The sequence below is a fragment of the Littorina saxatilis genome, linkage group LG13 (assembly GCF_037325665.1).
Source record: "Littorina saxatilis isolate snail1 linkage group LG13, US_GU_Lsax_2.0, whole genome shotgun sequence".
In the NCBI taxonomy this organism is placed as follows: Eukaryota; Metazoa; Mollusca; class Gastropoda; order Littorinimorpha; family Littorinidae; genus Littorina; species Littorina saxatilis.
Window position 1 is genome coordinate 24,432,406 of NC_090257.1, and position 27,676 is coordinate 24,460,081.

At 41.8% G+C, this 27,676-nt stretch overlaps 4 protein-coding genes and 2 long non-coding RNA genes across 6 annotated transcripts in view; 2 read left to right on the forward strand and 4 right to left on the reverse strand.

The window, feature by feature from the left end:
• Positions 1-2,982, forward strand: part of LOC138945336 (stimulator of interferon genes protein-like) — a 16,168-nt gene extending 13,186 nt beyond the window's left edge. The window contains exon 7 of the mRNA XM_070316766.1: positions 657-2,982. Within this exon, the coding sequence (XP_070172867.1) occupies positions 657-766 (110 nt within the window). The 3' untranslated portion in view covers positions 767-2,982. The remainder of the gene's footprint in view (positions 1-656) is intronic.
• LOC138945347 (uncharacterized) overlaps positions 1-27,676 on the forward strand; it is a 546,160-nt gene that overhangs the window by 48,416 nt on the left and 470,068 nt on the right. The window lies entirely within an intron of this gene.
• LOC138945337 (uncharacterized) lies at positions 3,078-5,255 on the reverse strand. The gene is made up of 2 exons (XR_011448964.1): positions 4,038-5,255; positions 3,078-3,678 (listed from the first exon to the last, which is right to left on the reverse strand). It is a non-coding gene; the product is annotated as an uncharacterized lncRNA (long non-coding RNA).
• On the reverse strand, positions 5,304-9,038 carry LOC138946201 (uncharacterized; the record flags this gene model as incomplete). Its single annotated transcript, XM_070317710.1, has 1 exon — positions 5,304-9,038. A coding segment is annotated over exon 1 (3,735 nt), but the record flags the coding sequence as incomplete, so codon positions are not given.
• On the reverse strand, positions 10,397-12,574 carry LOC138945338 (uncharacterized). Its single transcript, XR_011448965.1, has 2 exons — positions 11,357-12,574; positions 10,397-10,997 (listed from the first exon to the last, which is right to left on the reverse strand). It is a non-coding gene; the product is annotated as an uncharacterized lncRNA (long non-coding RNA).
• LOC138946202 (tol-Pal system protein TolA-like) lies at positions 15,502-16,352 on the reverse strand. Its single transcript, XM_070317711.1, has 2 exons — positions 15,932-16,352; positions 15,502-15,509 (listed from the first exon to the last, which is right to left on the reverse strand). Exons 1-2 carry the CDS (start codon positions 16,350-16,352, stop codon positions 15,502-15,504), a joined length of 429 nt encoding a protein of 142 aa, XP_070173812.1.

Sequence of the window (27,676 nt, forward strand, 5' to 3'; positions counted from 1 at the left end):
TAAAAACAAGCTCTGAAAATATAAAAATTATTATCAAAATTAAATTGTCCAAATCAATTTAAAAACACTTTCATCTTATTCCTTGTCGGTTCCTGATTCCAAAAACATATAGATATGATATGTTTGGATTAAAAACACGCTCAGAAAGTTAAAACAAAGAGAGGTACAGAAAAGCGTGCTATCCTTCTTAGCGCTCTTCTTGTCAATTTCACTGCCTTTGCCATGAGCGGTGGCCTGACGATGCTACGAGTAAAATGGCATTGCGTTCAGTTTCATTCTGTGAGTTCGACAGCTACTTGACTAAATATTGTATTTTCGCCTTACGCGACTTGTTTTCTTATTATTATTTGCTCGTCCACCCCCTTAGAGACCACTGAGCCCAACTCATAAGAAAATGTTCCTTGTGTCTTTGATTCAACGGTCCAGCAGCTCACCTTGGTTTTGATGTTTTACACACGCCCCTAATTCGAAGAAAACTTGTCAGATTTGAAGCGTCCCTTTTTGAGGAGTGGCCTTGACCCTTGATAGCAAATCTATCATGACAAGAAAGGTGGACTAGGCCAGTGGACTCAAAATAAAGTGGGATCGGTCTTGGGACCTGTAACTAAACAGTAAACTCCTCAACTTAAATTTCATTTCTGTCTCGCCAAACACAGACGAGGAGGGCAACACAGTGCCGCTGTCTGAAATCCTGGAACCGCTGGTGGAGAGGGACCGTTTTCCTGCCACTGGTGACCACTACAAGCCTCTTGACCAGTCACCGTGACATGGACATCAACCATCGTGTATTTATATCTTCAGTCGCACCTGTGATCTGTGATCTCCTTTTTTTTGTTTTTTAGTTTTGAGGAGACGTTCGTTCAACTCAAGGCTTTGAAACGGTTTCGTCATTCCTCCTCATTCTTTTGATGAAGTTCATCTGCAGTCTCACCTGTGATCCCTGATCTCTTTTATTTGATTTAATTTTGTTAATCTAGTTTTTGTGTGCGGAGATGTCCGTTCAACCCAAGGGCTTGGAACGGTTTCGTCATTACTCCTCATTCTTTTGATGAAGTTCATCGATGTCTTTTTGGATACCGGCGCCGTATCAAGGCATTGAAATACGAGTGCCTTTTTAGGCTTCATCGGGACAAGGAAATTAAACATCGTGTATTTCAATCTTCAGTCTTCACGATGATCAGAGACCTTTGTTTTCTTTGCAAGGAGACTTCTGTTCATGACAAGGATTTGGAACAGTTTAAGTATAACAATGATGTATGGCTAGAGACGTCACTAGACAGCTGCCTATCACTTCAGACTCCATCACGAGGGGGTCATCATTATCAACCATCGTGGATTTCAACCTCCAGACATCCCTGTGATCAGAATGATTTTGTGTCATAAAGAATGCGCAGAGCTTTGGGACGACTTTATTATCCTCTCTCTTTCGTGTCTGTGATCAAGCTCGTCGCGGTGACTTTTAGACAGAGAGTATTGAACCTTAATATGTATGTCTTTGCAAGGAGACGTTTATTCACGACAAGGCTTTGGAAGAACTGTATGATTACTCTTTAGTCTTCGCGATGGAATTCATCAAGGACTTGCGGCAAAATCTCCCCAGACTTCATTGTGTCAGGGCCCCGCACAGTTGTGTATGTCGATCTTCAGTCGTCTTTGTGATTAGGGAATTTGTTGCAAATACGTCGAGTTTAAACAACACGCTGGACAGTTGTCTGACAGTCGTTTTTATCTTCAGTGGCTATTGACAACGATTCATGACAAGGCAGTGGACCTTTTTTTTTTTTTATCTCTTCAGCCCCAATGATGAAGTCGGCCAGATACTACAACATACAGGTATACATGTACATCTGTTCAAACCCCATCATGATCAAGCATTATCTTACTCTTCGGATGTTCTTTCTTTATTTATTTATTTGGTGTTTAACGTCGTTTTCAACCATTCAAGGTTATATCGCGACGGTCTTCGGATGTCATAACAACCGATATTGCCAAGGAGACGTCGATGCATGGCAAGACATTGGACCCTCGAGTTTCTCCTGAGGCTTCCTGGCTTCATGAAAGGCATTCAAGGCTAGATACGACGTCATGAAAGGCATTTTAGGCTAGATACGACGTCATTTAAGGCTAGAGACGACGTCATGAAAGGCATTTAAGGCTAGAGACGAATTCATGAAAGGCATTTAAGGCAAGAAACGACGTCATGAAAGGCATTTAAGGCTAGAGACGACGTCAGTTAAGACTAGAGACAACGTCATGAAAGGCATTTAAGGCTAGAGACGACGTCATGTAAGTCTAAAGACGACGTCATGAAAGGCATTTAAGGCTAGAGACGACGTCAGGAATTGCGTTTAAGGCTAGAGACGACGTCATGAAAGGCATTTAAGGCGAGAGACGACGTCATGAAAGGCATTTAAGGCGAGAGACGACGTCATGAAAGGCATTTAAGGCGAGAGACGACGTCATGAAAGGCGTTGAAGGCTAAAGACGACGGCGATACATTAGGTTGCTGTGTATCTCTTGATAAGACACCATTTAACGGTGATACATTAGGTTGCTGTGTATCTCTTCAGACTATGTTGTGCAAGGAGTATGACTGGAGACACTGCATGCTTCCTGTTAAGGTAATGGACCGGTGTGCATGTTTTTCTCTATTCACAATAGTCAGTGAATTATAGACACATTTCACGACAAGACATTCAATCATCATAGCGTATCTCTTCTTTTCGCGGTTGTATTTGCTCCCGGTGCATAAAAGTGTTTGTCCTATATTTATACAGTCCATTCCGTGCCAAGTAATAAACCACAAGTGTCACGACTGTTGTTGTTGTACAGTTGTTGTTGTTACTGTTGTTGTTGTTGTTGTTGTTGTTGTTACTGTGGTCATTTTTGTTATGGAATAATATGCACTTTTTAATACAAAACCAATAATGCAAAAATAAACCACAGCTGAAGTATTTTTGATATGAAATTTGTGTGATCAGATTGTCACGAAGTGGTTTGCATATGAATTTATTATGCGTGTTCTGCCCTTTTGCACTGTCTCTACTCTTTCACACCAAACACTTCAAAAACAGAACTTGGGAGGATGCAGGCTCATTATTTCCTCAACCAAAAACAACATACTTCTTCACTTTAAATACATCAATACGAACAACTTTTCAACACACCGTTCGCACAATCTTCCAGCTTTCACTCAAGGCATGTAAATACATATTATAACAATACTTTCTCAAATATAGATTAACGCACACAAGAAGGTACCAGCGGACACTCACGAGTTCGTTTCACGGCTCACTGCATGTCGCCAGTTCACTTACTTGTCTCGCTGAATCCTCGTAGAATAATGAATTCAGATGCCAACACACAGAGATGCTAACACACACCTTTCGCTGAAGATGCCAACACACACCTTCCACTGAAGATGCCAACACGCACCTTTCACTGAAGACGCCAACACACATCTCACGGACGATGCCCACACACACCTTCCAGGTTTCTCCCCGAGAAACCCTTCCGCCCGTAGCGGAAACAACCGTCGTCAGCTACGACCGGTCTCGATGAAGACTCCACTCGTCTAGTCATCTGCGCAGAGGTGGTCCCTTGCTTCCACCGTCGTCTAGCGCTTCTCTCGTGTAAGGTCCCTCCCTTATACGCCATGGAAAACCCTCATGGAAACTCCTAAAGAATTTAACCAAGTCTTAATACAACATTCTCTAAAACCATCTCTTCTTCCAAACGTTCATGTACCACTCATACATTCTCGTTCATTCCACGTTCACATTCCGTACAGATTCAATATCCAAACTAACACTTAATCAATGAATAACACTCCCCATACAAAGCATGACCGTCTTAAACATAACATAAATGCGTAGCAATTATGTTCAAGAAATTCCCCATGAAAACCCGTGAAACAATTACATCCAAAATTCTCCCAACGCTTCACACTAAGATTGGGTGCACTTTATACACACTAACCTTTACGCTCCAGCTATGTATTCCAACGTCACTAATATACAACATAGTAAATCATTTACCTTAAGAGACCCGTCTCTTGAAAGAGTACTTGTTCCCAGAACAAGTCTGACACACGCTGAACAACCTTCCCGGTTGGAAATCTCACACGCTGTGACGTTATTTACCCCAGACCAGCTACATGTCTCAAACACAACTCACATCAAGCTAAGCCAGTTTTACGTGCAACACCCGAAACACGTGAATAACGCCAGTCCGGTCAGCTACCCTCGCCTGTACAACATTTAGGGAGGTTAAAAACACGACGTGGTTTCACCTCACAAATATGCTACTCACATCTTTGTGACATCCCCCTTCCCGGGGAAAAAAGAAAATTCTTGAGTTTTCTTTTGATCAAAACAAACTGCCTTTTTCCAGCATCACTGCTACTATGGTATGCTCTGATCTGCGAATGATCTGGACAACATGTCTGCCAGAGTGTTCATGTCTCCTGCTATTGGATGAACCTCGTATGCGAACTCCTGCAGTGAAAGACACCACCGCATCACTCGGCTGTTTTTGTACGCTCCTGATGCCAAATATGTCAGTGGCTTTTGGTCTGTTTGCAAAATAAATTTGCGACCCCACAGGTACCGTGACAATTTTGACAATGTCCACACAATGGCCAAACACTCTCGCTCAATAGTGCTGTACCGAGTCTCTCTGTCCAACAGCTTTCTACTGACATATGCAACGGGCCTACACTCCCCCTCATGCACTTGCATCAAGACACCGCCTATACCAACATTGCTGGCATCTGTGCAAACAACAAACTGACGAGTCAAGTCCGGCAACACTAGCACTGGCGACGAAGAAATGCTCTTCTGTAACTCGCACAAAGCCGTAGCGCACTCAGCTGTCCAGTTCAAACGTCTACCAGACTTTTTCTTGAGCAAGTCAGAGATCGGCGCTGTCAGTTGACCAAAGTTCGGTACATACCTCCGGTAGTACCCAACCAGACCCAACAGGGAACGAACTTGTTTCTGGGTAGTAGGTGTCGATACTTCCAAAATCTTTTGAACCTTGGATTTCTCTGGTCTCAACCGACCTTTCCCCACCACATGACCTAAAAACTCCAGTTCCTGAAACCCAGCTTCCACTTTTGACGGTCGTACCGTCAGACCCTGCTCATGCAATGTCCGTAGGACCCCTTCAACGTGCACCAAATGTTCCTTCCACGCTTTGCTAGACACCAGTACATCATCAAAAAAATTTAGACCACTGAATCTGTCTAACGCAAGCATTCTCATCATTCTGGCAAACGTTGCCGGTGCAGTCAACAATCCAAATGGCATTCGTTTCCACTGGAACAGTCCCAGTGGGGTTTGAAACGCCGTCTTCTCTTTGTCATGAGGATTTACCGGAATTTGCCAATACCCTTTTGCAAGATCTATCTTTGTAAAATAGACCCCCCCTGCCAAACTTGCAAACAGCTCTTCCACATCAGGAATCGGTTCCGCATCAAACACTGTAATGCTGTTCAAACCTCTAAAGTCTAAACACACTCTGGTTGATCCATCCTTCTTTTTCACTAACACGACAGGTGCGCAATATGGCGAACTAGAAGGCTCTATGACGTCTAACTCTAGCATCATTCTCACCTCCTGCTCTAGGGTCTGTTTAGATGCAAATGGTAGAGGATATTGCTTCTTCCGTACTGGTTCTTTATCTGTCAGTCTGATGTCATGAACTAAGTTCCCTCTGAAGCATCCTGGGTCTGTTTTGAAAATCTCACCCACCTTTCCAAATACCTGTTCCATCTCACCCTTTTGACTCTCTGTCAACCCAGGATCAAAAACAATGTCCTTGATTGTCTCTTCTTTCCCCCTGGGCAATGTAGGCAACGGCAACGGTTCCTTCTCCTCAGTAGGAGGTAACACCGCAACATTTGCCTCTCCCCACCATTTATTTGGGACAACATCCTGACTGCCCCAGTCAGATCTCAGTGGAACGCTTTCGCGATATCCACTACCTGTCTCTGTATCAACAACTTCCGCTGCGCAAGCTGCATACTTGTCAGCGCGTCTTACATACCTTTTCAACATGTTGGCATGGAAAACCTTTACTTTGCCATTCACGTTGATCTTGTAGTCTGTTCGGAAAACTTCCACAACAGAAAAAGGACCTTTCCACAACATCAACAACTTGTTTGAGCTTGAGGGCAACAACAACAGCACCTCATCACCCACTTGAAACTTGCGATCTTTCGCGTTTCTGTCATGATATGCTTTGTTTTTAACCGCTGTCTTCACACAGTTTTTGTCCACGACCTCACACACCTCTGACAAGTAGTTTTTCAGATCATACACATATTGGTATAGAGGCTTCTCTTCATCTTTCTCTGTCTGTCCTAACCAAGAACTTGCCAACAAGTCCATTGGCCCTCTGGCCCTTCTGCCGAAAAGTAACTCGAATGGAGAAAACCCCGTACTTGCATTAGGCATCTCGCGGCACGCGAACAACAACGCTGGTAAGTACCGATGCCACAATCTTGGCTGGTTACCGATGACTTTCTTAATCATAGGCTTAATAGTACCATGGAATCTCTCCACGACACCATTTGATTGGGCATGATAAGGGGATGTGTGCACTGCTTTGATGGCTAACAACCTCAAGATTTCCTTCATCATGTCTGACGTGAACTGACTGCCTCTGTCCGACAAAATCTCACTAGGAAAACCCATCCTTGCAAATACTCCTATCAACGCCTCAGCAACTGACACTGTGTCTATGTTCTTCAAGGGAATTGCCTCGGGATATCTAGTGGCAATGTCGATAACCGACAGGATGTATCTGTGTCCTTCCTCTGACGGCGGACTAAGAGGTCCCACCAGATCAATAGCCACCCTTTTAAAAGGTTCTGTAATTCTGGGCATAAAGTCCAGTGGGACGTTCGGAACTCTTCCCTTCGCAACAGAACGTTGGCAAATATCGCAAGAGTGACAATACTCACGCACATCCTTGTACAACCCTTTCCAGAAAAAGTTAGAATGTATCCTATCTATTGTCGTCTGGATGCCCCCATGACCTGCCAACAATCCGTCGTGTGCAATACCTAGAACTTCTTTCCTCAAAGGAACCGGGACCACAATCTGATCAACGATATTTCCATCTTTCCTTGTCATTCGTCGATATAACACCCTTTCTTTTTCAATGAATATCGACCCCGGCTGACCCGGAACTGTATGCTCATCCTCTCGTGCCAACCTCCACATCTCTTTCAATGTCTCATCTTTCTTCTGCAACCTTATCAGATCCTCTACATCAACTGACAAATCAGGAGTAATGACATTCTTCAAAGGTACTGGATCTTCCAGTTTCTTCTTGGCTTGTGCCCTTGTCGTAGCACACGCGACCTTCTCAAGTACTAACTCTTCAGTTTCTTCCTTGTGACTTACATCAGCAGACAATCCAACACCCTGCATATTCCCTAGGAATAAATCTACTCTGGGAACCACACCCTGAAGATTACCTATCACTAGGTCAGCGACTGGGTCTGTGAGCACACAACATTTCAACTTTCCCTGAAAATATGGGGTATCGACAACCACTTCCGCCAATGGGTACTCATCAATCTGTCCACCAAAACCCTTCACTTTTTGGACCTCTCCCTTTATGTACTGGCTTGGTAAGACCAACGACTTCCTTACCCCAGCTACATTAGCTCCTGTGTCTCTCAGTACTGACACCTTCTTTCCATTTACCCGACCTTCTGCTAATGGCAACGACCCGACAGCTGCCGAGCTTATCAACACCCCAGCGTCCTGACAATCTGCTACCAATTTTGCGGAATTCGCAACCTTTGTCAAACAGTTTCTAGCGTAATGGCCCAACCGACCACACTTGTAACATATGACCTGATTCTGCTGTTCAGTACTTGTACCTCTAGTACTTCCCTGCTGCCATCCTCTGCCCTGAAATCTGGTATTTCTGCCCATACCACCTTGTCTTCTGCCACTATCACCTTGACCTCGATTGTAAGACTGTCCTGCTCCACGATTCTGATTGAACGCTACATTTCCAGTCCCCAAAGGATTTACTTGCCCCTTTCTGGCCAAACATTTATTTGGATGGGCTGATTTGTAAGTTTCTGCGCTAGCAATCATGTCTTCTGAACTTTTACAATTCCGTTCTCTCAAAAAGACTGCCAAATCAGTGCATACACTGTTAAGAATCTGCTCACACAACACAAAATCAAACAATGCTTCATATGAGGTTTCAATATCAGACAAACTCAACCAACGGTTGAACAAATGCTTCATCTTTGTTACGTATGTGCCAAAACTTTCATCAGCCTCTGGCTTCGTACTGCGAAATTTCTCCCGAAATCCCTCTCGAGTGCACTGAAACTTCTTCAATAACTCTTTCTTCAAGTCTTCATACGACAAAGTACCCGTTGAAAACAATGAATGAAACAACGACAAAGCTCCACCCTCCAGATAAGCTGATAAGTATGTCGCCCACTCTGAATCATTCCATTTGTTCGCCTTTGCATGCGTTTCAAATCTGAACAAGAAACTGTCAATGTCATCTTTATCTTCCTTGAACATGGGGAGTTTTGGGTACTGGGGCCTAATGCTGGGACCTGATCTCCCACCTGCATTCCCACCCGTACCTTGCTGCGCTTCTGCTTTCTTAAACTCCAAATCCATTTTCCTCGCTTCAGTATCTGCTTCTAGCCTCTTTGCATCCAATTCCATTTCTAACTTTCTTGTCTCAGCCTCAACTTTCTTTGCCTCAACCTCAGCTTGAGCTTGTGCTTTCTTTGCCTCAGCCTCAACTTCTAATCTTTTTGTCTTTGTCTCAGCCTCAGTTTCTAATCTTTTTGTCTCAGCCTCAACTTTCTTTGCTTCAACCTCAGCTTCAGCTGCTACTTTCTTTGCTTCCCTTTCCTGACTTCTCTCTTCTCTATCCATATGATCCTGAGCAAACTTAAACAAAGCTTCTGCCTTTAAGCCATGCTTCTCTCCCAATGCCAAATAATGATCATATGTGCTACCACCAGTATCACTATGCTCAGCCATCTTTACAATGTCAAAATATCAAAGTAATCTCAAAGTAATACAATGGATCAAGTAACACAAGTTTCACGAAATTGCTTTAGGTATCAAAAGTTGTATCATACACCACTTTCTCGCAATACTAAACACACACAAAAGAGTATCATAAAATACTAAACTAACAGAAATCTTGTGCCTTTTTAAAACAATCCTCAAATTGTTTACTACTTAACTATTTACACAACCAGTCTCAAAAATAAACAATAAACTTTATAGAGTTCAACAAAAAAATTATAATTTAGAAAATATCAGATTAAACAATCAATAGCAGCTTCAAACACTTGTCAATCAATGTCAAACTTAAACTAACAACTTTAGAACATCAACAACAACAAAAATAAAAAATAAATTAACTGGAAATTTCAAAGTTTCTCAAACCCAAACAACACACTTTAAATGAAAATTTCAATTCCACACACCACTAACCAGCGTCAGATCCTTTAAGGAAAATCAATCGCCCGAGCAAAACCAAAACAAAATTTAAATGTTCACACAACAACCAAAAAAAAAATTTACCCAAATTTTTGTCCAAGTACAAATGTTTACAAATTATTACTAACCACAAAAAATTTTTTTTTAAAAAAAACCACAAAACTTTCCCCAAACCAACAACTAAATATCAAACACTAGTATAGGGGAGATAATCACCCTATTATTAATCCAACTACAAATAGGAACAACAATAACAATAATAAGCAAGCCAGAGTACACAACTAAAAAAAATATCAGAGTCCAAACAAAAAAAAATAAAAAATTTCAGAATTTATACACACAAAAAAATGGCACACCCTATACTATTTTATTTAAAATAAGCCTGCACCTCAACGACAACAATCATACACAACAATCAATCCAAGATAGAATCTAAGAAAAATAGTTTTACAAAAAAACTTATAGGAAAGGGAGCTAGAATTTAGATAGAAAGATAGATAATAAATACACAGAACAGGAAGCAAACAGAAACTAAGGCCCTCTCTACGTACGAAACTATACAATTACGTAGACCCCTAGAGCTGGAGAGGGGGTGTCCAATGACATACACATAAACAAACTCACTACAACACGCAAAATATCAACGTCTGTATATTTAGCTACACTAAAGGCACTTCTTTATCAACCACTATTTCTCAATTCTGTTCTACTGAAAGGGAAGCAACTGCTTTTTAACCACAACAAAATTCTATCCTTAGAAACAAAAACCTATTTAGGGCTAAGTCGGGGTCACCACTGTCACGAAGTGGTTTGCATGTGAATTTATTATGCGTGTTCTGCCCTTTTGCACTGTCTCTACTCTTTCACACCAAACACTTCAAAAACAGAACTTGGGAGGATGCAGGCTCATTATTTCCTCAACCAAAAACAACATACTTCTTCACTTTAAATACATCAATACGAACAACTTTTCAACACACCGTTCGCACAATCTTCCAGCTTTCACTCAAGGCATGTAAATACATATTATAACAATACTTTCTCAAATATAGATTAACGCACACAAGAAGGTACCAGCGGACACTCACGAGTTCGTTTCACGGCTCACTGCATGTCGCCAGTTCACTTACTTGTCTCGCTGAATCCTCGTAGAATAATGAATTCAGATGCCAACACACAGAGATGCTAACACACACCTTTCGCTGAAGATGCCAACACACACCTTCCACTGAAGATGCCAACACGCACCTTTCACTGAAGACGCCAACACACATCTCACGGACGATGCCCACACACACCTTCCAGGTTTCTCCCCGAGAAACCCTTCCGCCCGTAGCGGAAACAACCGTCGTCAGCTACGACCGGTCTCGATGAAGACTCCACTCGTCTAGTCATCTGCGCAGAGGTGGTCCCTTGCTTCCACCGTCGTCTAGCGCTTCTCTCGTGTAAGGTCCCTCCCTTATACGCCATGGAAAACCCTCATGGAAACTCCTAAAGAATTTAACCAAGTCTTAATACAACATTCTCTAAAACCATCTCTTCTTCCAAACGTTCATGTACCACTCATACATTCTCGTTCATTCCACGTTCACATTCCGTACAGATTCAATATCCAAACTAACACTTAATCAATGAATAACACTCCCCATACAAAGCATGACCGTCTTAAACATAACATAAATGCGTAGCAATTATGTTCAAGAAATTCCCCATGAAAACCCGTGAAACAATTACATCCAAAATTCTCCCAACGCTTCACACTAAGATTGGGTGCACTTTATACACACTAACCTTTACGCTCCAGCTATGTATTCCAACGTCACTAATATACAACATAGTAAATCATTTACCTTAAGAGACCCGTCTCTTGAAAGAGTACTTGTTCCCAGAACAAGTCTGACACACGCTGAACAACCTTCCCGGTTGGAAATCTCACACGCTGTGACGTTATTTACCCCAGACCAGCTACATGTCTCAAACACAACTCACATCAAGCTAAGCCAGTTTTACGTGCAACACCCGAAACACGTGAATAACGCCAGTCCGGTCAGCTACCCTCGCCTGTACAACATTTAGGGAGGTTAAAAACACGACGTGGTTTCACCTCACAAATATGCTACTCACATCTTTGTGACATCCCCCTTCCCGGGGAAAAAAGAAAATTCTTGAGTTTTCTTTTGATCAAAACAAACTGCCTTTTTCCAGCATCACTGCTACTATGGTATGCTCTGATCTGCGAATGATCTGGACAACATGTCTGCCAGAGTGTTCATGTCTCCTGCTATTGGATGAACCTCGTATGCGAACTCCTGCAGTGAAAGACACCACCGCATCACTCGGCTGTTTTTGTACGCTCCTGATGCCAAATATGTCAGTGGCTTTTGGTCTGTTTGCAAAATAAATTTGCGACCCCACAGGTACCGTGACAATTTTGACAATGTCCACACAATGGCCAAACACTCTCGCTCAATAGTGCTGTACCGAGTCTCTCTGTCCAACAGCTTTCTACTGACATATGCAACGGGCCTACACTCCCCCTCATGCACTTGCATCAAGACACCGCCTATACCAACATTGCTGGCATCTGTGCAAACAACAAACTGACGAGTCAAGTCCGGCAACACTAGCACTGGCGACGAAGAAATGCTCTTCTGTAACTCGCACAAAGCCGTAGCGCACTCAGCTGTCCAGTTCAAACGTCTACCAGACTTTTTCTTGAGCAAGTCAGAGATCGGCGCTGTCAGTTGACCAAAGTTCGGTACATACCTCCGGTAGTACCCAACCAGACCCAACAGGGAACGAACTTGTTTCTGGGTAGTAGGTGTCGATACTTCCAAAATCTTTTGAACCTTGGATTTCTCTGGTCTCAACCGACCTTTCCCCACCACATGACCTAAAAACTCCAGTTCCTGAAACCCAGCTTCCACTTTTGACGGTCGTACCGTCAGACCCTGCTCATGCAATGTCCGTAGGACCCCTTCAACGTGCACCAAATGTTCCTTCCACGCTTTGCTAGACACCAGTACATCATCAAAAAAATTTAGACCACTGAATCTGTCTAACGCAAGCATTCTCATCATTCTGGCAAACGTTGCCGGTGCAGTCAACAATCCAAATGGCATTCGTTTCCACTGGAACAGTCCCAGTGGGGTTTGAAACGCCGTCTTCTCTTTGTCATGAGGATTTACCGGAATTTGCCAATACCCTTTTGCAAGATCTATCTTTGTAAAATAGACCCCCCCTGCCAAACTTGCAAACAGCTCTTCCACATCAGGAATCGGTTCCGCATCAAACACTGTAATGCTGTTCAAACCTCTAAAGTCTAAACACACTCTGGTTGATCCATCCTTCTTTTTCACTAACACGACAGGTGCGCAATATGGCGAACTAGAAGGCTCTATGACGTCTAACTCTAGCATCATTCTCACCTCCTGCTCTAGGGTCTGTTTAGATGCAAATGGTAGAGGATATTGCTTCTTCCGTACTGGTTCTTTATCTGTCAGTCTGATGTCATGAACTAAGTTCCCTCTGAAGCATCCTGGGTCTGTTTTGAAAATCTCACCCACCTTTTCAAATACCTGTTCCATCTCACCCTTTTGACTCTCTGTCAACCCAGGATCAAAAACAATGTCCTTGATTGTCTCTTCTTTCCCCCTGGGCAATGTAGGCAACGGCAACGGTTCCTTCTCCTCAGTAGGAGGTAACACCGCAACATTTGCCTCTCCCCACCATTTATTTGGGACAACATCCTGACTACCCCAGTCAGATCTCAGAGGAACGCTTTCGCGATATCCACTACCTGTCTCTGTATCAACAACTTCCGCTGCGCAAGCTGCATACTTGTCAGCGCGTCTTACATACCTTTTCAACATGTTGGCATGGAAAACCTTTACTTTGCCATTCACGTTGATCTTGTAGTCTGTTCGGAAAACTTCCACAACAGAAAAAAGGACCTTTCCACAACATCAACAACTTGTTTGAGCTTGAGGGCAACAACAACAGCACCTCATCACCCACTTGAAACTTGCGATCTTTCGCGTTTCTGTCATGATATGCTTTGTTTTTAACCGCTGTCTTCACACAGTTTTTGTCCACGACCTCACACACCTCTGACAAGTAGTTTTTCAGATCATACACATATTGGTATAGAGGCTTCTCTTCATCTTTCTCTGTCTGTCCTAACCAAGAACTTGCCAACAAGTCCATTGGCCCTCTGGCCCTTCTGCCGAAAAGTAACTCGAATGGAGAAAACCCCGTACTTGCATTAGGCATCTCGCGGCACGCGAACAACAACGCTGGTAAGTACCGATGCCACAATCTTGGCTGGTTACCGATGACTTTCTTAATCATAGGCTTAATAGTACCATGGAATCTCTCCACGACACCATTTGATTGGGCATGATAAGGGGATGTGTGCACTGCTTTGATGGCTAACAACCTCAAGATTTCCTTCATCATGTCTGACGTGAACTGACTGCCTCTGTCCGACAAAATCTCACTAGGAAAACCCATCCTTGCAAATACTCCTATCAACGCCTCAGCAACTGACACTGTGTCTATGTTCTTCAAGGGAATTGCCTCGGGATATCTAGTGGCAATGTCGATAACCGACAGGATGTATCTGTGTCCTTCCTCTGACGGCGGACTAAGAGGTCCCACCAGATCAATAGCCACCCTTTTGAAAGGTTCTGTAATTCTGGGCATAAAGTCCAGTGGGACGTTCGGAACTCTTCCCTTCGCAACAGAACGTTGGCAAATATCGCAAGAGTGACAATACTCACGCACATCCTTGTACAACCCTTTCCAGAAAAAGTTAGAATGTATCCTATCTATTGTCGTCTGGATGCCCCCATGACCTGCCAACAATCCGTCGTGTGCAATACCTAGAACTTCTTTCCTCAAAGGAACCGGGACCACAATCTGATCAACGATATTTCCATCTTTCCTTGTCATTCGTCGATATAACACCCTTTCTTTTTCAATGAATATCGACCCCGGCTGACCCGGAACTGTATGCTCATCCTCTCGTGCCAACCTCCACATCTCTTTCAATGTCTCATCTTTCTTCTGCAACCTTATCAGATCCTCTACATCAACTGACAAATCAGGAGTAATGACATTCTTCAAAGGTACTGGATCTTCCAGTTTCTTCTTGGCTTGTGCCCTTGTCGTAGCACACGCGACCTTCTCAAGTACTAACTCTTCAGTTTCTTCCTTGTGACTTACATCAGCAGACAATCCAACACCCTGCATATTCCCTAGGAATAAATCTACTCTGGGAACCACACCCTGAAGATTACCTATCACTAGGTCAGCGACTGGGTCTGTGAGCACACAACATTTCAACTTTCCCTGAAAATATGGGGTATCGACAACCACTTCCGCCAATGGGTACTCATCAATCTGTCCACCAAAACCCTTCACTTTTTGGACCTCTCCCTTTATGTACTGGCTTGGTAAGACCAACGACTTCCTTACCCCAGCTACATTAGCTCCTGTGTCTCTCAGTACTGACACCTTCTTTCCATTTACCCGACCTTCTGCTAATGGCAACGACCCGACAGCTGCCGAGCTTATCAACACCCCAGCGTCCTGACAATCTGCTACCAATTTTGCGGAATTCGCAACCTTTGTCAAACAGTTTCTAGCGTAATGGCCCAACCGACCACACTTGTAACATATGACCTGATTCTGCTGTTCAGTACTTGTACCTCTAGTACTTCCCTGCTGCCATCCTCTGCCCTGAAATCTGGTATTTCTGCCCATACCACCTTGTCTTCTGCCACTATCACCTTGACCTCGATTGTAAGACTGTCCTGCTCCACGATTCTGATTGAACGCTACATTTCCAGTCCCCAAAGGATTTACTTGCCCCTTTCTGGCCAAACATTTATTTGGATGGGCTGATTTGTAAGTTTCTGCGCTAGCAATCATGTCTTCTGAACTTTTACAATTCCGTTCTCTCAAAAAGACTGCCAAATCAGTGCATACACTGTTAAGAATCTGCTCACACAACACAAAATCAAGCAATGCTTCATATGAGGTTTCTATATCAGACAAACTCAACCAACGGTTGAACAAATGCTTCATCTTTGTTACGTATGTGCCAAAACTTTCATCAGCCTCTGGCTTCGTACTGCGAAATTTCTCCCGAAATCCCTCTCGAGTGCACTGAAACTTCTTCAATAACTCTTTCTTCAAGTCTTCATACGACAAAGTACCCGTTGAAAACAATGAATGAAACAATGACAAAGCTCCACCCTCCAGATAAGCTGATAAGTATGTGGCCCACTCTGAATCATTCCATTTGTTCGCCTTTGCATGCGTTTCAAATCTGAACAAGAAACTGTCAATGTCATCTTTATCTTCCTTGAACATGGGGAGTTTTGGGTACTGGGGCCTAATGCTGGGACCTGATCTCCCACCTGCATTCCCACCCGAACCTTGCTGCGCTTCTGCTTTCTTAAACTCCAAATCCATTTTCCTCGCTTCAGTATCTGCTTCTAGCCTCTTTGCATCCAATTCCATTTCTAACTTTCTTGTCTCAGCCTCAACTTTCTTTGCCTCAACCTCAGTTTGAGCTTTCTTTGCCTCAGCCTCAACTTCTAATCTTTTTGTCTCAGCCTCAGTTTCTAATCTTTTTGTCTCAGCCTCAGTTTCTAATCTTTTTGTCTCAACCTCAGCTTCAGCTGCTACTTTCTTTGCTTCCCTTTCCTGACTTCTCTCTTCCCTATCCATATGATCCTGAGCAAACTTAAACAAAGCTTCTGCCTTTAAGCCATGCTTCTCTCCCACTGCCAAATAATGATCATATGTGCTACCACCCGTATCACTATGCTCAGCCATCTTTACAATGTCAAAATATCAAAGTAATCTCAAAGTAATACAATGGATCAAGTAACACAAGTTTCACGAAATTGCTTTAGGTATCAAAAGTTGTATCATACACCACTTTCTCGCAATACTAAACACACACAAAAGAGTATCATAAAATACTAAACTAACAGAAATCTTGTGCCTTTTTAAAAACAATCCTCAAATTGTTTACTACTTAACTATTTACACAACCAGTCTCAAAAATAAACAATAAACTTTATAGAGTTCAACAAAAAAATTATAATTTAGAAAATATCAGATTAAACAATCAATAGCAGCTTCAAACACTTGTCAATCAATGTCAAACTTAAACTAACAACTTTAGAACATCAACAACAACAAAAATAAAAAATAAATTAACTGGAAATTTCAAAGTTTCTCAAACCCAAATAACACACTTTAAATGAAAATTTCAATTCCACACACCACTAACCAGCGTCAGATCCTTTAAGGAAAATCAATCGCCCGAGCAAAACCAGAACAAAATTTAAATGTTCACAACAACAACAACAAAAAAAAATTTCCCAAAAATTTGTCTAAGTACAAATGTTTACAAATTATTACTAACCAAAAAAAAATTTTTTTTTTTTAAAAACCACAAAACTTTCCCCAAACCAACAACTAAATATCAAACACTAGTATAGGGGAGATAATCACCCTATTACTAATCCAACTACAAATAGGAACACAATAACAATAATAAGCAAGCCAGAGTACACAACTAAAAAAAATATCAGAGTCCAAACAAAAAAAAATAAAAAATTTCAGAATTTATACACACAAAAAAATGGCACACCCTATACTATTTTATTTAAAATAAGCCTGCACCTCAACGACACCAATCATACACAACAATCAATCCAAGATAGAATCTAAGAAAAATAGTTTAAAAAAAAAACTTATAGGAAAGGGAGCTAGAATTTAGATAGAAAGATAGTTAATAATTACACAGAAAAGGAAGCAAACAGAAACTAAGGCCCTCTCTACGTAAGAAACTATACAATTACGTAGACCCCTAGAGCTGGAGAGGGGGTGTCCAATGACATACACATAAACAAACTCACTACAACACGCAAAATATCAACGTCTGTATATTTAGCTACACTAAAGGCACTTCTTTATCAACCACTATTTCTCAATTCTGTTCTACTGAAAGGGAAGCAACTGCTTTTTAACCACAACAAAAATCTATCCTTAGAAACAAAAACCTATTTAGGGCTAAGTCGGGGTCACCACTGTCACGAAGTGGTTTGCATGTGAATTTATTATGCGTGTTCTGCCCTTTTGCACTGTCTCTACTCTTTCACACCAAACACTTCAAAAACAGAACTTGGGAGGATGCAGGCTCATTATTTCCTCAACCAAAAACAACATACTTCTTCACTTTAAATACATCAATACGAACAACTTTTCAACACACAGTTCGCACAATCCTCCAACTTTCACTCAAGGCATGTAAATACCTATTATAACAATACTTTCTCAAATATAGAGTTTAACGCACACAAGAAGGTACCAGCGGACACTCACGAGTTCGTTTCACGGCTCACTGCATGTCGCCAGTTCACTTACTTGTCTCGCTGAATCCTCGTAGAATAATGAATTCAGATGCCAACACACAGAGATGCTAACACACACCTTTCGCTGAAGATGCCAACACACACCTTCCACTGAAGATGCCAACACGCACCTTTCACTGAAGACGCCAACACACATCTCACGGACGATGCCCACACACACCTTCCAGGTTTCTCCCCGAGAAACCCTTCCGCCCGTAGCGGAAACAACCGTCGTCAGCTACGACCGGTCTCGATGAAGACTCCACTCGTCTAGTCATCTGCGCAGAGGTGGTCCCTTGCTTCCACCGTCGTCTAGCGCTTCTCTCGTGTAAGGTCCCTCCCTTATACGCCATGGAAAACCCTCATGGAAACTCCTAAAGAATTTAACCAAGTCTTAATACAACATTCTCTAAAACCATCTCTTCTTCCAAACGTTCATGTACCACTCATACATTCTCGTTCATTCCACGTTCACATTCCGTACAGATTCAATATCCAAACTAACACTTAATCAATGAATAACACTCCCCATACAAAGCATGACCGTCTTAAACATAACATAAATGCGTAGCAATTATGTTCAAGAAATTCCCCATGAAAACCCGTGAAACAATTACATCCAAAATTCTCCCAACGCTTCACACTAAGATTGGGTGCACTTTATACACACTAACCTTTACGCTCCAGCTATGTATTCCAACGTCACTAATATACAACATAGTAAATCATTTACCTTAAGAGACCCGTCTCTTGAAAGAGTACTTGTTCCCAGAACAAGTCTGACACACGCTGAACAACCTTCCCGGTTGGAAATCTCACACGCTGTGACGTTATTTACCCCAGACCAGCTACATGTCTCAAACACAACTCACATCAAGCTAAGCCAGTTTTACGTGCAACACCCGAAACACGTGAATAACGCCAGTCCGGTCAGCTACCCTCGCCTGTACAACATTTAGGGAGGTTAAAAACACGACGTGGTTTCACCTCACAAATATGCTACTCACATCTTTGTGACACAGATTGCCTTTTGACTGTCGTATTACTTTGAAGTGTGCATAGGACTCAACATTGTAAATTATTGCAACAAAAAATAAATAAGTTAACAACGCACTAATGTGTTTACCTGTGTGTGTGTGTGTGTGTGTGTGTGTGTGTGTGTGTGTGTCTGTGAGACAGTGTGTGTCTGTGAGACAGTGTGTGTCTGTGAGACAGTGTGTGTCTGTGAGACAGTGTGTGTCTGTGAGACAGTGTGTGTCTGTGAGACAGTGTGTGTCTGTGAGACAGTGTGTGTCTGTGAGACAGTGTGTGTCTGTGAGACAGTGTGTGTCTGTGAGACAGTGTGTGTCTGTGAGACAGTGTGTGTCTGTGAGACAGTGTGTGTCTGTGAGACAGTGTGTGTCTGTGCCTGGGTGTGTTTACATGCCTGCGGGCGTTTTTGTTTGTCCGGAATAGGGGTCGGGGGAAGGGGAGTAACGAACGTTCGTTTATAATAGTGTGTTCGTGTGTGTGTGTGTGTGTGTACGTACGTGTGTGTGTGTGTGTGTGTGTGTGTGTGTGTGTGTGTCCCGTCAGTCTGTGCGCGTTGGAGGCTACTCCTACAATCACCGGCCTCTTTTGCTCTACGTGTCTATTGCATTTTTGTGTCGTACAAAATGACGAAAACAAGTAGTGCTATCGATACGCAGCGTTATTGACAGAGACATGTGTGTCATTATCATTACGTCTCAATTGCACTTAAAACAAAACATGTTTGCTATCACTACGTGTCGATAGCACCACTATTTATTTCACACTGCAGACATCTCTGGGGCCTGGTTTTTCTGTCTCTGTCTCTGTCTGTCTCTGTCTGTCTGTCTGTCTGTCTGTCTCTTTCTCTCTCTCCATACACACACTCTCACACACACACATACACACACATGTATAGGTTACAACACGAGTGGTTTTTTATATGGCTTGTATTTCAGTCAAGACCCAGCGGATGAATATCATCGGGAGACACGAGCCTCTGGCGAGTGGATCTCGATTGATATTCCCGCTGGGTCTTGACTGAAATACAAGCCATATAAAAAACCACGAGTGTTGTAATCTGTATATCCCATTCTACCATCAAACACAAAGTGTAGACTACTAGCGGCACTGTTGCGATCTGTGCAGGGTAAAACAGTGTTGCCAGCGAGACTTAGCCCTTTTGCAACCTTAAACTAAGTGACCGTCGCTGAAAAAATAAAACGAATGAGTGCATCGATAAGTACGCGGTAACACTACTTTCAGACCATTTAAAAGCTTTAAGTAAAGGTTCATAAGTTGCAAGAAAGTAATGAAGTCGTATAGAAATTAATTTAGTTGAAGCGCACAATTCTTTTGTTTTGCGTTTCAGGTCGGCAGAACGGGCGAAACGGGTTTGGGACCCATTTGGCTTACTCGATTCAGAATCGATTCCACGTTGTTTTTCTCGAACGTGTGTAATTAGGCTTATTGACAGAGAAGCAAATTTTAGGGAACAAATATGTAGGTTTAGATTTAACCATTTGCTCCCCATTTGAAATGTATCTACGTGATAAACTGTTTTGCGAGTTGTTTGCATGGATGAACTTAAACTGGTATGGGTGTGAGGAAAACGCGACCGACACGTCTGTCACCGCCGATTGATTGCATTTTGAAGGAATATGACTGGATTACGGAAAAATACACACATGTTAAGTTCTTGGATACCTTCATCGCCAATGTGGACTTACTGCAGAGCCAGGCAAAAGAGTAGACTTGCTCGCAAAACACGTGAAACAGGCGATGTTTGATAGCGAAGCCCAACCGTGCCAGGTAAAGGACGTTTCTCGGTCTCGCTGCGCATGTCATCAGTGACAGTGTTGTTGCTTTGAGTTTGACTAACAAACTCGAAACTGTCATTTAAAACATGAGCCAACTGTGTATTGATTGTGTGATTAGTCTATGTGACAGGGCTTCTATTATCTGTGCTCCCTAGCTTCTGTCAGTTCCCACACCGACACTGCCAGAGAAACTGAAGACGCACACCAAAACACACCACTGACAGATTCTCAAAAGTCGTCTGCTAACGATGCAAGGGAGGGTACTCGTGTTTTTGTTTTGGTTCGCTAGCATCTGGTTATCTTGTAAGTTGAATGTTCGTTTTTTTCGACCTGCATTGCTTTCATAATGAAAGAAACGTTTGCTTATTGCATCTCATACATCAGATCAGTTCTGAGATTCATTTTTGCGTGCAACTGATATGGTTCTTCATACAAATGTGTCACATTGTTCGGCGCGAGGTCAAAGGTCGGGAGGAAAGTAGTTCTTTGCCCAAATCGGAATCTGCACTATCATATATTTTTTGGAGTCCATGATGTATTTATTGAGCTATAAAAATACAACATATATACCCATACTGAAGTAACAGAGACAAAGAAGGGAGGTCATGGGATATATCCCATCAGGCCCATGACCTCCCTTCTTTGTCTCTGTTACTTCAGTATGGGTATATATGTTGTATTTTTATAGCTCAATAAATACATCATGCATGGACTCCAAAAAATATATGATAGTGCAGATTCCGATTTGGGCAAAGAACTACTTTCCTCCCGACCTTTGACCTCGCGCCGAACAATGTGACACATTTGTATGAAGTTCCAAAATCGTATCGCACGGCTTAGAAAACCATATCAGTTGCACGCAAAAATGAATCTCGGAACTGATCTGATGTATGGGATGCAATAAACAAACGTTTCTTTCATTATGAAAGCAATGCAGGTCGAAAAAAACGAACATTCAGCTTACAAGATACACAGATGCTAGCGAACGATCGAACCTCTGTTTGCTATCCGTGTGTCGACAAGCATCGCTACCATAGGAATAATCCAAAAAAGAATATGCAACACAACAGAAAGAAAATGTGTTCCCTCAATACTGTTTCGAACGTTTTCTCCGTGTCCCTGTCTACTGCAGACCGGTTTACAAGAACAAAAACCAAAACAAAAGAGTAGTCTCCCTTGCACCCGGACAGCACACAGATAAAAACTAGAGTTTAAGCTGGCACAACCTTAATCCAATCAGAAATATGCTTAAAGGTAGATTGTAATACACTCTTAATTGCTTTGCTGCTAAAGAGTTCTATCCGCAGTTTTATTAACCCGTGCATAACACTAGTTTGAACAGTCGAACACCACTGATCACAATGCCAATGGTTGCAAACCAAAACAAAACAAGTCGCGTAAGGCGAAAATACAACATTTTGTCAAGTAGCTGTCGAACTCACAGAATGAAACTGAACGCAATGCAACGCAGCAAGACCGTATACTCGTAGCATCGTCAGTCCACCGCGCACGGCAAAGGCAATGAAATTGACAAGAAGAGCGGGGTAGTACTTGCGCTGAGAAGGATAGCACGCTTTTCTGTACCTCTCTTCGTTTTAACTTTCTGAGCGTGTTTTTAATCCAAACATATCATATCTATATGTTTTTGGAATCAGGAACCGACAAGGAATAAGATGAAGGTGTTTTTAAATTGATTTGGACAATTTAATTTTGATAATAATTGTTATATTTTTAATTTTCAGAGCTTGTTTTTAATCCAAATATAACATATTTATATATTTTTGGAATCAGAAAATGATAAAGAATAAGATGTACGTAAATTTGGATCGTTTTATAAAAAATTTTTTTTTTTTACAATTTTCAGATTTTTAATGACCAAACTCACTCATTAGGTTTTAAGCCACCAAGCTGAAATGCAATACCAAACCCCGGCCTTCGTCAAAAATTACTTGACCAAAATTTCAACCAATTTGGTTGAAAAATGAGAGCGTGACAGTGCCGCCCCAACTTTCACGAAAAGCCGGATATGACGTCATCAAAGACATTTATCAAAAAATTGAAAAAAACGTATGGGGATTTCATACCCAGGAACTCTCATGTCAAATTTCATAAAGATCGGTCCAGTAGTTTAGTCTGAATCGCTCTACACACACACAGACAGACAGACAGACAGACAGACAGACAGACAGACAGACAGACACACACATACACCACGACCCTCGTCTCGATTCCCCCCTCTACGTTAAAATATTTAGTCAAAACTTGACTAAATATAAAAACGAGTACCCTCCCTTGCATCGTACCAGACGACTGGTTTATCTACCGAGAAGCGTCCTTTGGCTTCGCTTCGTTATCAAACATCGGCTGTTTCACGTATTTGCGAGCAAGTCTACTCTTTTGCCTGGCTCTGCAGTAAGTCCACATTGGCGATGAAGGTATCTAAGAACTTAACATGTGTGTATTTTTCCGTAATCCAGTCATATTCTTTCAAAATGCAATCAATCGGCGGTGACAGACTTGGGTCCTGTTTTCCTCACACCCATACCAGTTTAGGTTCATGCAAACACACTCGCAAAACAGTTTATCACGTAGATACATTTCAAATAGGGAGCAAATGGTTAAATCTAAACCTACATATGTGTTCCCTAAAATTTGCTTCTCTGTCAATAAGCCTAATTGTATAATAATACGTTCGAAAAAAACAACGTGGAATCGATTCTGAATCGAGTAAGCCAAATGGGGGCCAAACCGGTTTCCCCGTTCCGCCGACCTGAAACGCAAAACAAAAGAATTGTGCGCTTCAACTAAATGGATTTCTATACGACTTCATTACTTTCTTGCAACTTATGAACCTTTACTTAAAGCTTTTAAACGGTCTGAAAGTAGTGTTACCGCGTACTTATCGATGCACTCATTCGTTTTATTTTTTCAGCGACGGTCACTTAGTTTAAGGTTGCAAAAGGGCCAAGTCTCGCTGGCAACACTGTTTCACACTCCACAGATCGCAACAGTGCCGCTAGTAGTCTACACTTTGTGTTTGATGGTAGAATGGGATATACAGATTACAACACTCGTGGTTTTTTATATGGCTTGTATTTCAGTCAAGACCCAGCGGGAATATCAATCGAGATCCACTTGCCAGAGGCTCGTGTCTCCCGATGATATTCATCCGCTGGGTCTTGACTGAAATACAAGCCATATAAAAAACCACTCGTGTTGTAACCTATACATATATATATGAGCATTTGCCAAAAGGTGCCATTTCGGACCCATGTATTTTTGGAAAGCAAGTGTAATTAACTGGATTACCCCAACATGTTTACATGTATTGTGCTTTGAAAAAGGGAGTTTGATGAATGCTTTTTTTAATGTTTTGAAGCCTGTTGTTGTTGTGAATGTTAAATAAAAAATAAAATGTTTCAAACATACACCGGAAACGGCCCCGAAAAATTTTGGACATTTTGGTGTCCTCGGGGAATTTTCGATTTTGCATGGTCTGCATCACTGCATCGGTTTTAATCAGCGTATTTCATACAGTCTAAGCATGCAACTCTTTGTAGAACGTGCAACAATCGTAATTAGAACCAGAATTTACCGAAAACCTCGCCCAGTAAATACCCGGTTATTTTCGAAGGGCTCATGTCCGCAGACCAACTTGTTTACAGATTCGATTTTCGCCGGTCTTGGTGCTTTGAATGGCCGCCATTTTGGATGAAAACGATAGTTTCGTGTTCGAGGAAATAAAAGCAGTGTGTTGCATTTGAGTCAGAATTTGCGAAGTTATTGTATCTAGCAGCTAAAAAGAATCGATGGAGTTAATGTCCGAAAGTAACGTTTGACACTTTTTGTTATTTTTGCAATTTTCACAAAGAAGTTTCGCGAGTATTTGATACAAAAGCGTGGAAACCACTAGCTTTGCTTCTTTGGCGTTTCCGGTCACCGATTCGATTGAAATCATGGAGACGGCGAGCCGTAAAGTTGAGAAAATATTGTACTGTCTGTTCAGGGTAAGGTGTAGATCTATACGTAACGTTTGACACTTTGTAGATCTAATGTTTGACACATAATTTGCCCATAATTCTTCTCCCAACGAATTGAATTAGCTTATATTATCCCATGACCTGCCTCTTTATCTCTGTTAGCTGAGGAGGTGATTATTCTGAATATTCCATCACAACCATATGGATATCCTATGGATATCCCATCACAACCGAGTTTCGATCTCAACTGTCATTGGTCATTGTCTTTGATTTCAGAGTACAATTGAATAATTTATAGAGGTCATCTGCATATTCAGAGTTTACAGATGGACTACTTTTTACATTTAGTCAAGTTTTTAACATAGAGGGGGAATCGAAACGAGGGTCGTGGTGTGTGTGTGTGTGTGTGTGTGTGTGTGTGTGTAGAGCGATTCAGACTAAACTACTGGACCGATCTTTATGAAATTTGACTTGATAGTTCCTGGGTATGATATCCCCGAACATTTTTTTCTTTATTTTTTGGATAAATGTCTTTGATGACGTCATATCCGGCTTTTCGTGAAAGTTGAGGCGGCACTGTCACGCTCTCATTTTTCAACCAAATTGGTTGACATTTTGGTCAAGTAATCTCCGACGAAGCCCGGACTTCGGTATTGCATTTCAGCGTGGTGGCTTAAAAATTAATCAATGACTTTGGTCATTAAAAATCTGAAAATTGTAAAAAAAAATAAAAATTATAAAACGATCCAAATTTACGTTCATCTTATTCTCCATCATTTTACATTAACAAGCAAAGTTTTAACCAGCAAACAAGCAAAAACAAAGACAGCAAAACATTATAACAAGCAAAGTTTTAACCAGCAAACAAGCAAAAACAAAGACAGCAAAACATTATAACAAGCAAAGTATTAACCAGCAAACAAGCAAAAACCAAAGACACAAACTAAGTTGTGTGTTGTTGTTGGCACAAACGTGATTCTAAGTACAACATCTCAACCACTTTCCAGAATAAAGCAGTCAAGAAAGCAGTGGAAACACAACCGAATTTTCTCAATCTTGTCACCAAAGGGTTGTAAATACAAATGCGCAACATTGCCGCACTGCAGATGTCAAAGTGTCCATGCAGCCTCAGCGAGGTCACACATCTGTGTCAGACCAGCGGGAACAACCAAGAGCGACTGTAGCTATGTCCCACCCCAAAAGTGGCGTGTATAAAAGTAGAGACTGTAGGGGCCCGGTATCTCAGTTGGTAGAGCACTGGACTTGTGATCGGAAGATCGCAGGTTCGAATTCGGGCCGGGCCGGACACGGGTCAACTTTATGTGAAGACCCAGAGACGGAAGCCATATCCCACCCCCGTGTCACCACAATGGCACGTAAAAGACCTCGGTCATTCTGCCATAAATGCAGATGGCTGATACCAGATACACACGCATACACTTGTGTATCTCACCAAAAGCCGTGAGGGCGTAAAAACTCAAATTATCATATAACCCATATTATGTCCTTAAGAGGCAAAATATTTAGCCTGTAGGACAGTAAGCATTCTCACTTTTTGCCTTTAAGTTTCCTGAGTCAGTGAATGCATTTATGATGTACAAAACTGTCCGACTTCTAAGACTTGTCTCCTTAGACGAGAAGTGTCAAATATCAACATTAGCACTCGCCATTATGCTTCTTGCGTAACTGAATGCATACAGAACATACGGATTATTTCAAATACCATTTAGTTAACGTTTTCTCCCACCACGCAAAGCGGTAAAGTAATGTAAAATGAAAACTTGTTCCACGTGATGATGAATACTTAGATGAAATACGGAACACTTCAGACTGAAAGTCCACTTCGAAAAACCTGCGAAGTTGCAAATGTTAAAGTGATTAAGGTTGTATGCTTTACAACCGATTGAATGCGTATAATATAAGGAACACTTCAAATCATTAGAGGTTTCTCGTACTAATACACTAAGCGGCAAGTGAAAAAGACAAAACTCGCTTGTATGTTTCAAGCGCAAATAAATGCATAGATAATATACGGAACACTTCAAACTTAAATTCCTCTACAGAAAACACGAATGTAGAAGTGAAGGCTGTATGTTTCACATTCAACTTAATACAGACATTTTCCCGCAAGAGATATATCGTAATACAACAAAGCGGCGAATGTAAACTGTCAAATCTCGCCTGTACCTTTTAGTGCAACTCAGTGCACATGCACAGAACAATTCAACTTCACAGAGTTTCCTGCTCACACTCACAGCAAGTGAGGAATACAATAATCTGAAATCTCGCCTGAATGATGTACGGAACAATTCAACTTTCTTGAGTTATCTTCTGGAATTACGCGAAGATTGATTGGCTAAACATATATAGAAGGTAAAATATAAAGTAACACGCTCACTCTCATACTAGGGAGATTCAAAGGACAGCACGTTTCGTTTTGCAGCTCGTTTCGTTTGGTGAATGAGTCACCCCGCGAAACGGAACGTGAAACGAGACGGCATAGGCCGCAAACAAGATTTAGATGTATTCACGTTTCGTTTCGGAATGAAGGAAGGGCGATAAATCTTCAAGTGAAATTATCACGTCTGTCCTCGATCAGAATGGGAAAAAAACAACCTAGGAGGTGGTCCAGAATCGGGCATACTTTGATTATTTTCAGTCCAAATAAATCACACAGACTTTGTTTATACAAAATCACATACGAAGCCAGAATAAAAATTCGATGCGATGACCTACTTGTGCTTCGCCATTTGCTTTCTTCACCATGAAGTTGGATAAATGTACCAGGATCAGCACCCTTCAAAATATTTCAGTTCACAACAGTTGTCTACCTCCAATGAACACATTCTCAGCGCTGAAAGACTGTGAAAGGGTTGATGAATCTAGCAATGCATAAAATGGCCAACAAATAAAACTGTTAGTGTGCA

Coding starts and splice junctions, on each gene's coding strand:
- LOC138946202 (XM_070317711.1), bottom strand. CDS start 16,352: ATGGCTGAGCATAGTGATACGGGTGGTAGCACATATGATCATTATTTG.